Source organism: Malus domestica, chromosome 05 (assembly GCF_042453785.1).
Source record: "Malus domestica chromosome 05, GDT2T_hap1".
In the NCBI taxonomy this organism is placed as follows: domain Eukaryota; kingdom Viridiplantae; phylum Streptophyta; class Magnoliopsida; order Rosales; family Rosaceae; genus Malus; species Malus domestica.
In genome coordinates, this window is record NC_091665.1 from 36,753,785 (window position 1) to 36,764,908 (window position 11,124).

The 11,124-nt window shown below is 36.9% G+C and overlaps 1 protein-coding gene across 2 annotated transcripts; it reads left to right on the plus strand.

Annotated features, from left to right (window-relative positions):
* Positions 1 to 1,016: 1,016 nt before the first annotated feature.
* On the plus strand, positions 1,017 to 3,953 carry LOC103409018 (polygalacturonase QRT3). Of its 2 annotated transcripts, none has more exons than XM_008347836.4 (3): positions 1,017 to 1,330; positions 1,439 to 1,663; positions 2,791 to 3,953. In XM_008347836.4, exons 1-3 carry the CDS (start codon positions 1,151 to 1,153, stop codon positions 3,835 to 3,837), a joined length of 1,452 nt encoding a protein of 483 aa, XP_008346058.3. In that variant the 5' UTR covers positions 1,017 to 1,150; the 3' UTR covers positions 3,838 to 3,953. The 2 variants fall into 2 exon arrangements, with proteins under 2 accessions (XP_008346058.3, XP_070678766.1); XM_070822665.1 differs by having other exon boundaries at positions 1,103 to 1,327.
* The last annotated feature ends 7,171 nt before the right edge of the window (positions 3,954 to 11,124 follow it).

Here is an 11,124-nt window from a genome sequence, read left to right on the forward strand (position 1 = left end):
CCAGACGCTTTAACTATGATTCTTTGATCAACTAAAATGCTTAATTTGAAGTAATCAACTCTTAGACGAGTGGTATTTAGTTTTAAATTATTAAAATTGATGTCAAGTTCAAGAACCCCTTAAATTATTTATAGAAGAAGAAACGCATAGATTTTACATCTTTGCAATGCCAGATTAATATTATGTCGATTTGCATTGGCGAAGAGACTTACATTCTAATCATGGCATGTTTACTTACAACGTATGAGTATGTTTCTTACTCATGCGTATACTAACACAAAAGGAATATGCATAATTATGTGAGTCCCATCAATTTTGAGTATGTTTATCTCATACTCAATCATTCACATCCATATTCCTTCTAATACATCATTCCTTCATATCCTCAAAACACGTAAGTAAAACATTAATTAGTGGATGAAAATTTCATCATATCGATCATCCAATCATTCATAGCCATATTCCTTCTAATACCCCACTCCTTCAAATCCTCATACCATAACATTAATTAGTGGATAAATTTTTTATCATATCAATACCTAGTCATTTGCAGCTCTATTCCTTCAAATACCTTATTCCTTCATATTCTCATACCGTGTAAGTAAAACATTAATTAATGGATGATATTTTGATCATATCATACGCAATCATCCACAGCCCTATTCCTTCTATTACCTCATTCATTCATATATATCTTCATATCATGTAAGTAAAACATTAATTAATGGATGATATTTCATCAATTCTTGCTTGTAAAGGTTGCTAAAAAAATTTCACCAACAAAGCAAATGGTGGTAAATAACATACAAACTTTAACATTAAAAAAAAAAGAATTTAACAAATATGATGACAGATAATAACAACCATTAAACTAAGTAACAACCGAAAGGGAGAGAAAGAAAAAGACTGAAATTTTGTTCCCTTTCTCCTTATTTTTCAACTTATTAAAATATGCCTAAACCTTTTTCTATTAGGCTCAACACCAAAGTTATATATAAATAGGAACAAGTAACGTATATTTACCAAGGCTCAAGAGACTCAAAATTCCAAAGACCAAAAGACCCAAAAAAAAACCTGACATTCCCCCCCCCCCCCCAACTCTCTCACTCAAGGAAGGCCCCATTGAAAGAGTTGTTCAGAGCAAGGAAAAATGAGAAATATGATGATGTCATCAGCAGCATTGTTTTTCTTCTTGTTATTGTTGTTGGTAGCAGAAGAAGCTTCATGTTCCTACAGGCCTCAAATGCTATCAGCATTCCAAGCACAAGCAACAAAGCTCCAACAAAAACCATCCACTTTCTCATTTTCTGCAGCTTCAAATGTCACAGTGGTAAAAAATTACAATGTTCATGCAGTTTTGTTTTATTTTAATTTCATTGTATCTGAATTAAGTTCAGGTTGATTAATTAACTAATTAATGTGGGTTATGTATGATTAGAATGGGAGGGTGTTTTACCCAATCGGGTATGGGGCAGACCCGACTGGTGAGGAGGACAGCACAGCTGCCCTACTCAAAGCAGTGGAGGAAGCTTTTCAGTTGAAATCTGAGCTTGAATTGCTGCCTGGAATCACTGACTTGGGAGGAGTTACCATTGATCTGCAAGGTGGAAATTACAAAATTAGCCAGCCTTTGATTTTTCCGTCAGGTGGTGGCAATGTTGTGGTCAGTAATTTCGCTCCCTTTATCTCTCTCATATTGTCTGTGTCATCACGTCGTACAAGTTCAAGAATCTCAACTGCATATCTGTGTCATCGGGTACAAACAAAACATACAAACAAAACAAGTTCAAGAATATTTTGTTTTTTTGTTCTTTCTTTTCGTAAAAATTAGACCGTGAAAAAGTAAAATGAAAAATTACCAATGAGAAATAAAATATTGAAAACTCATCGTGGCCGGTAAATAAAGCTACTTACAGAAAAAGAATAAAACTTTGGCAAATGGGTGACTCCCACGTTGCCATGTTGTAGTTTGTGCACCAGCTTTCGTGCATGGATGCACACTCACACATAGAGCTTTATTAGGTTAAGTAGTAATAGTCCAGTTAAAGTTTTTTCTCAACTGAAATCGACTCTCCAACCTCTCCGTCCTGAAAATTAAAAGCTTGGAGTAATGCACCCACCAAATGCAAACCCCAACAGATTCAATTTTATATTAATTCAACTTCAATTTTCGATGATACATTAGTGCAGACGTTGTAGTTGTCACTTGTCAGGAAGAAGCTTCGCTTGATTAAAAATGAACTCTGGTTTAGACTTTGCCCATGATCCTTGTTTTAGATGTTGGGAGGGTTTTTTTTGTTTTTTTTTATTTTTTTATTTTTTTATTTTATATTTTCCGATATCTTTTGTCGTTTGATGTTGATTAGGTTCTAACTTAAGGATTTAACGGCCACATATTTCAATGTACAAATATTAAAAAATTTATTCATAAAGTATAACGCACATATGTGACGCAAGAGTTTAATAGAAATTAATTTACCATTACAATTCAATCTTATTATTCAACTTGTTACATCTAAAAGTGAAATAAAAGTAAGTTTTCCTCTCTGTTTAACAATTTAAACTCTCTTTTTATATATGAAAGTTTGACAAAGGCTCTTCGTCAGTCTTTGGTTAACAAAGAAGATTCTCCTAAATACAGCAAATAGATTTTGCTTTTATAATATATTATCAATAGGGCTGTATGCGTTCATGTGCACCCAATATTTACTCGAACGATCTGGCTACTTTTCTTAGATATTCATGTTTTTTCGGGGACATGAAAATATTTTATATGGTCTCAAACTATAGGTACGAGGAGGAACCCTTCGTGCCTCATCCACATTTCCAGGGGACCGCCATCTCATTGAACTATGGTCACAAAATTCCCAAAAACAGAAACAAAAATCCTCCATCGCCAATAATTATTTCACAAATGAAGCCCAAAACAATGAAGCAATCTACTACGAGGACATCACATTCCGAGACGTTCTCTTCGATTCGGGCTTCCGAGGAGGAGGCATTTTCATTGTCGATTCAGCCCGAATCCGAATAACCAACTGCTTCTTCCTCCACTTCACAACAGAAGGCATTTTGGTTCAAAAGGGCCATGAGACCTACATATCAAACACCTTCCTAGGGCAACACTCAACGGTTGGTGGTGACAGCGGCGAGCGGCAATTTACGGGGACTGCCATTGACCTAGCCAGCAATGACAATGCCATAACTGACGTGGTAATATTCTCAGCTGCTATTGGTGTTGTTCTGAGGGGCCAGGCTAACATGGTCACTGGTGTACATTGTTACAATAAGGCCACAGGGTTTGGAGGCATAGGCATTTTGGTAAAATTAGCAGGAAATTCACAAACCAGATTGGATAATTGCTACCTGGATTATAATGCTATAGTTATGGAAGATCCGGTGCAAGTACATGTCACAAATGGATTCTTCTTAGGTGGTGCAAATATAGTGTTGAAATCTGTCAATGGAAAAATATTTGGATTAAATATTGTAAACAATATGTTTACAGGGGGAGGCTCACAAGTGCCGATGGTCCAGTTAGAGGGGCAATTCGGGGATATTGATCAGGTGGTGATTGATCAGAACAATGTGAATGGGATGACCTTGAAATCAACGGTGGGAAGGTTGAATGTGGAGGGCAATGGGACGAAATGGACGGCTGATTTTTCATCTGTGTTGGTCTTTCCCAACAGGATTAGTGGTTTTCAGTACTCGTTTTATACAAAAGGGGACACCAAGTTTACAGCACATGCTGTGACAAATATCTTGAACAATGCGGTGGTTGTGGAGAGTGAAAAGGTTGTAAATGCTGTGGTTTCTCTGGTTGTTCACCAGTAGATTAATATATCTAATCAGATCAGAAGTTCGATGCATAAGTTTAATCATTTACTGCTTGTAATAATACTTTTCATTGATTAATATATGAAAGAAAAATGAGATTTATAGTGGGACAATCCTTTTTTCCCCTTTATGAAATAAACTAATCTTAACTCATTACATGACGGACAAACGAAATAGAAATTTTCTCAACGTCATTGGAGTATCAAAATCAACCCGCGAGGGGTATCTTAATTTTACGAAAGGAGATCAACTATGAGTGAATAAAACTAGGGGTGGTTCGGTATGGGATCCCATACCGAAACCCTTGTCCCGATTCCCAAACCAAAATTTTTGGGAATCCCAATTTCAATACCGATCCCAAACCAAATTTTCGGGAATCCCAATTTTCGGGAATCCCGAAATAGTTTCGGGATTTCGGGACAAATCGGGAATCCCGAAATGCTATTGGGCTTTTGGGCTTTTGGACAAAAAGCCAATATTGGGCCATGCCCAGAATCTGTCCGCCCAGCCCAGTAATGAATATGTCCAATTGTGTAGTCAATTCAACAGCCCATAGCCCATATGGGCTTAACCTGATTCAACAAAAAACAATTTTGGGCAGCTGCTGCTGTAGGATTAAATGAGCAGCTGAGTGGATGTAGCAATAGTGAAGTAGAACATGTCAAATCTGTGTACAAATCTATCCAACACCCTGCATCAGAAAGTAAGTGATTAATATCCAACAGCTGTAAAACATACATCTAAGTAAATGATAACCCCAAACAAAATCAAATCAACCAAAATAAAATCAACCAAAATCCAAACATATACATAAAATCAACCAAAATCCAAACATATACATATACAGTGAGTTTCCCATCAATTAGACGGAATAATCAGTGAGTTTCCCATCAATTTCTTATTTTCACAGTGCACAATAAAATCAACCAAAATCCAAACATATACATAAAATACAAAAAATCCAAAAATGATAACCCCAAACAAAACAAAAAATACAAATCTAAGTAAATGCATGATCGGAGAACCAGAGCTGGAGGACCAAACAGCCAAAATAAATCTCAGAAAATAAGAATTCGAACAAGCCACGGAGCTGGAATAAAATTACCCAGAAAATAAGAATTCGTACAAAACAAAAATTTCAAAAACCTAGAAATGTTGCTAACCAGAGTTAGCTCAGAGATATGGAGATAGAGAGAGCGCTTACTGGTGAATGTATTTTTCGGCTTCTAGAGAGAGAGAGAGAGCGGGAGCGAAAGTGAGTGAAATATTTGGAGGCAGAGCGCGGACAGAGAGAGAGAGAGAGCGCGCGGTGGCTGTGTGGTGGTAGGCCGGTGGTGGTAGACAGTCAGATCACTTCTAGATGAGAGATGAGGGCCGGTGGTGGTAGACAGTCAGACTCAGATCACTTCGATGGATGGAGGAAACAAATGAAAGGAAAGAAAGAGTACCATTTGGATCTGACCTAAAAACAAATCAACGGCACAGATTAAATCCAAAATAATCAACGGTTGAAATAATTCTTATAATTAAAAAATAATATATATATATATATATATTTTTTTTTTCGGTTCGGTATGGGAATACCGAAAAATGGAGATGCAATACCGAATCCCATACAGAAAATTTCGGTTTGGTTCGGGATTACATCCCGAAAACTTCGGGAATTTTGGTTTGGGATCGGGATTTTTTTGGTTTGGTTTGGGATTTTTGGGATTTTTTTCCAGCCCTAAATAAAACACTCACAGCAATCAGTACTCTCAAATTTTTGAAATTTCGTAGTGTTTATAACTTAAGTTTATGGTGTTGTATAGCTCATAATTCAAAGGGTTTTTATCACAAATGGTCTTTGAAATTGAGTCTCACCATCAAGATGATCTTTGAAATTAAAAATCAATCAATGTAGTCCTTGAAAATATGTGTCGCAAATCAATGTAGTCATCCTGTCACAATTCTGTTAAAAAATCCATTAAGTTCTAATGTGGCACATAAATGGGCCCCACAAGATATACGGGTTTTTATCACAAATGGTCCCTGAAATTGACACACCCCATCAATATGGTTCCTGAAATTGAAAATTAATCAAAGTAGTCCTTGAAAATAGGTGTCGCAAATCAATATGATATTTCCGCCACAATTCTGTGAAAGAATTTGTTATGTGCTAATATTAGGGGTGGGCATGGGCCAGGCCGGGCCCAAAATTGAAGGAACAAGACCGGACCGGACCTGTTTGTAAATAAAACGGGGCAAGGTGGGGCGGGTTTTGGATTTTTCAAAATGGTATTCGGACCTAACCCGGCCCTTTTGAAACAGGCCTGTTCCTACGGGTCCCCACGGGTTCAAATGTGGGTGCCTTAGCTTCCCTAGCAAGTCTACGTCTCCTCCATCCTCAAGTACCTCCTCAAGTCCTTCAGCTGCTTCACCGTCACGATAAACCCGAACTCCATCACCGCCTTGTATGCACTTCCCATTGTGGATCCATACATATAAAATCATGGCACCATTTATCCAAAATCAACAAAATCAATCACTTTTGTCTCTAGTTCCTTTTCAAGATCAACAAAAGGGATCTGGGTTTATACCCTTCGATTGCAAGATCCCTACACAGATAACAACATGCAAGAGACATTGTCCTTCAATTTTTCCTTAATCTAAACATTAGAAACAAAATTGAAGAAGGATGAGACTAAAGTCTAAACTCCACAACAAATTCAAAAAAAGTCTAAACTCCACAACAAATTCAAAAAAAAAAAAAAAAAAAAAAAAAAGAAGAAACAAAAACCCATCTCAGATTTCCCACCATACGGTACCTGCAGATTAATGAAAACCCAGATAGGCTAGACGCCCAATCTTGCGGAAAATTAAGATCTGAGAGGAGATACTGGAAGACTAAGAACAGAGGGCATGTTGGTCGATTTTGATTCGCATGGCGCTGACGATGGTGGTGTTTGACCATCTCAAGGTGCTGATGATGGGGGTCTTCGTTAAGGAGGAGAATCAAGAGATGGGTGGTGCGACAGCAGCGGCGGTTCTAAGTTTAATGTCGTCGAGGTCGAGGAGGAGAAGACGAGTGACACATAGTCTGTGGGTGGGAGAAGACGAGAAAGAGTCTTAGGGGGGTGTTGGATGAGTGATTCAGGGGATTGGTGGTTTATTCAGGGCGGCGGTGGTGACGAGGTTTCAAGGGACTGCTTCTGTATAACATGTGGAGCTTCTTGCCATCTGGGTTGGGTTGTAGTTGGAGAAATCCATTGGGGTCACGCATATAGTGGTGGAGTGGGACTATGGAAGCGGTGGCAGGTTGCAAGGATAATATTGAGATCTTTTGAGTCTTGAGTTTGTAGCTAAGGAGACTGGGGGATTGGATCCTAGATGATGGACTAAGAAACGGGCTGGGCCGGTCCAGGGGCCCGTTCTTCTCAATATTTGGACTCGGGCCCGAACCTTAATTGTCATCGCCCCGCCCCGTTTACTCTCCAAAAAAATTGGAACTGCCCTGTACCCACCCCGAACCTAGATTACCCGCCCCAACCTGCGGTTCCACTACCCGTTTGCCCACCCCTAGCTGATATGAGTTTAATAATTAATTAAAAAAGGTTATCTAAATACACTTTTGCACAATGGATTTTTTTTTATTTTTTATAGTAAGGCCTACTCCGAAGAGATATCCCTTCCATAAATTCTCAAAGGCACAAGGCTTAACCAAGGCCTAAGAGGGGATATGGAAATAGTTTTCAACCAATAATAGACGCCCCTTGGTTATAACCTTATTATCTCAAGGCAAACCTCGTCGTTCTTTGCATCACCAGACCACCAGGGAAGTGCCTAACAAGCTCTCCAAGATTTAGGTTATGAAGATGTTGATCGCCTAAATATTAACGGTAATATCCCAAAAGTCATTGCCAATGGGCCAAGCCATCACCAAGGGTGATCTCAATCCAAGTTCAATTCGGTGAAGGGTGTCGAAGTGTGTAAAGATGAGTGTATTGAGATTTTTTTCTAGAGAATAGAGAGCGAATGAGGTAGAGAAATGTGGACTGAGATCAGAGGTGATTGTAGGATTGGGTTTTTGGGTTGACAATTTTTTATTAACTATTAAATTATTAAGCGTATTTGTAAATTTTTTTTTAAATATAATTAGACTTCTGTGACCCATTTATGTGTCAATTAGCACATAATAGAATTTTTGACAGAATTGGGAAGGACTACATTGATTTGAGACACTTACTTGCGAGACTACATTGATCAATTTTCAATTTTAGGGACAATTTTGATGTCACGGGTCAATTTTAGGGACCGTTTTGATGTCGTAGATCAATTTCAAGGACCATTTGTGAGAAAAAATTACTTATGAGGCCCATTTATGTGTCACATCAGTATTTAACAGAATTTTTAACATAATTGTGACGAAATGACCACATTGATTTGCGACATCTATTTTCAGGAACTACATTGATTGATTTTCAATTTTAGGGATCATCTTAATGATTATGGTCAATTTCAAGGACCATTTGTGATAAAAACCCTAATTCAAATGAAAATATATATGTCAAAGGTAAAGTAGTCATTGCGATGCTTCTTCTTGGATTACTCTAATTCCTTGACCAGTTAATTGTCAAGATTGGCTGAATTACCAAGGCACCTACCCTAATTAGAATACTATAAAGAAAAAGACATGCTAAATTAGAAAAGATAAAAACATTTTTAAATGATAAATTTGTAGAAGTTGGGAAAAGGACTTGGGAGAGGAAAGCTTGACTCCTTGAGAATGAAGAGGAGTTCCTCTTGATATATTTTGTAACAGCTTTACAAAACTTCGTGCTTATAATCGAAACTGTTATATTATAAATTACTCTGTAAAGATCATCTCTGCAAAAGTCAATTTAAAATAAAATTGTTTAGTCAATCAATTATAGCAAATAGATAGACGGTTCATAATATTTTTACAGTATCCGACCATTTGTTTTTATACAGTTCAATGACTAAACGATCTCACATTTTATCGATTTTGTGCAGAAATTATATTTTCAAATTAATTTATAATATGAAGAATTTTGATCATAAAAACAAAATCATGTTAATTGATAACAATGCATCTTAAGAGGAACTCCTCTCATTCATTCAGTAGCCAAGTTAATTCCGAATTGGGATGCCCAAACTACAGAAACAAAGATCAGCATTAATCAGAAAACAACAAAAGTGTATTCTTTTCCAATTACACCAACATTGAGCATACTTATTGTGCGATTTCTTTACGCTTAAGATACTGATGATTGTGTTGATGCTACTATTTGCACGCGCGCAGCTGTGTTATTTTATTCACTTCGAACTTTATTTGGGTAATGTGTATCTAATATACAAAATGATGTCACTCAATATTACGATATGATGATATTTCTCTTCTTTTAAAAGTGACAGGTCTTAGGTTTGAATCTCGTGGATGACGAATTCAACACCAAATTAGATTACTCATTGTGTGGCTTAGCCGATATATATATATATATAAGAAATGCTGTCAATAGTCACTTTTTTCATAATTCATCTAATAATTACATGAAACATGTTATGCAATCAACTCGGTCGGAAGACTTAGAATTTTACTTCAATTGTGACTCAACTTAAGTCAAGCTCATTCAAAAAGGTCCGGTATCTCAATCAATTAACATTGGTTTAGTGGTGGTTATCTTCATTTAGTCAGATGTTGTTTCAAATTTAACTTACATAAAAGCACAAATGCTATTTTTTGTACGGCAAAAATTTCTTTCACAAAAAATATATCTTTTTCAGGTTTATTGGTTTTGAAATGAAAAGTATAGGGGTTTGTCACTTCTCCAACTCTCTCTCCATTATGTAGGGTTTTTGGCAAGAGAATGGAATCCTATACATAAATCAATTAAGAAGAGAAAAGAAAATGCTTTTACTGTATCGCTCAAAGTTGTATATGAATTGTTGAAATGGGATTGACGATAATATACGCAATGAGTTCAATACGTCCTATTATAATGACACAACTCAGTATTTTGTTGAATTTTCTTTTTTACATATCAGATCTTTTGTCAAAGAAAAATATTGCATTAATTCAATCAACGACCACAGGAAAAGATTCATAGGTAGTTCATTCAGATTTTGCCAAGAAGTTAGAAGGAGATTGGTCTAATCATATCCAATTGTTTCGGGTCTTTAGTAGAGTTAATTTACATTTCCAAAATTACGTGTTGTCCACTACTTGCAAGTTGGTGGGAAACAAGCAACCAATAGGAATTGGTACGGTTTGAAGCGCATTAAACAAAAGAGAAGAAGACAGTGGATTGCCAAGCAAGCATATCCAAACATGCCACCATTTTCCTCATCCATCACCTTACTCTCCCCACGCTCCATTAATTGAGGAGAACAATTTGTACGACACAGGTTTACCGTCACAATAATGTATGTGCTAATTATAGAAGAAAATGTCTTTGTGTTATGGGCATGAGAAGTCATGTAACGGTGAATCTATGTCATGCAAGTTCTCTTAATTAAGGACTATTTTTCTTATAAAACAATGTTTGGCTTCTTCAATATCAAGAGTTATATTTTCTTTAATCGCAAATCACAATCTTATACATATATGTTTTAAGGTCACAACAAAAAACTTTATGTATACAGGTCAAATCTAATTTGTCTAGTAAGAGAACTTTTTCAATGAGCCAAGTATTTTGCATATGTCCAAAATCACATTGCTCTCCACACCCTACATTAACTAAGCCATAGCCTTTTCTTTATATGTTCCCTCAAATTTACGTTCCCTTTCAGCATGTACTATCAAAACTATGTTCATGCCCCTTCTTCCCACTAATTAAACTTATATCTCCATCTTCCTACTACTACTCTCATAAGTTTACAATTTTCTCCACCACTTCAGTTTTCATATCTATCTCTATGGCTCAAACACCCCCTCCTCCAATTCCCAGTCCCATCTCAATAAGAACACTTTGTGATCAAGACCCTAATCATGATCAATTCCAACCCACTCATCATCTCAACTTTATGGTAATCTTGGCAGCAATCTTTTGTGCCTTTGTGTGTGCTCTTGGTCTCAATTCCATGTTACACTGTGTTTTTCAATGCACGAATCGCACCCTCACTGAACCGGTCCAATGGGTAGCTTCACGCCGGCTTAATTCAGGCCTAAAGAAGAAGGAAATGGTGGCTTTGCCTACTTCAACTTACGCTGACTCAGGTACTACTTCTCCATCTTCATCGTCTTCAGGCTGTGCTATCTGTTTGGCAGATTTTTGTGATGGGGAC

Bases quoted from the DNA above. Each gene is read 5' to 3' on its own strand.
- LOC103409018 (XM_008347836.4), top strand. From the start codon at position 1,151: ATGAGAAATATGATGATGTCATCAGCAGCATTGTTTTTCTTCTTGTTA. The intron at 1,331-1,438 runs GTAAAAAATTAC...ATGTATGATTAG, and splicing joins CAGCTTCAAATGTCACAGTG to AATGGGAGGGTGTTTTACCC. The intron at 1,664-2,790 runs GTCAGTAATTTC...CTCAAACTATAG, and splicing joins CAGGTGGTGGCAATGTTGTG to GTACGAGGAGGAACCCTTCG.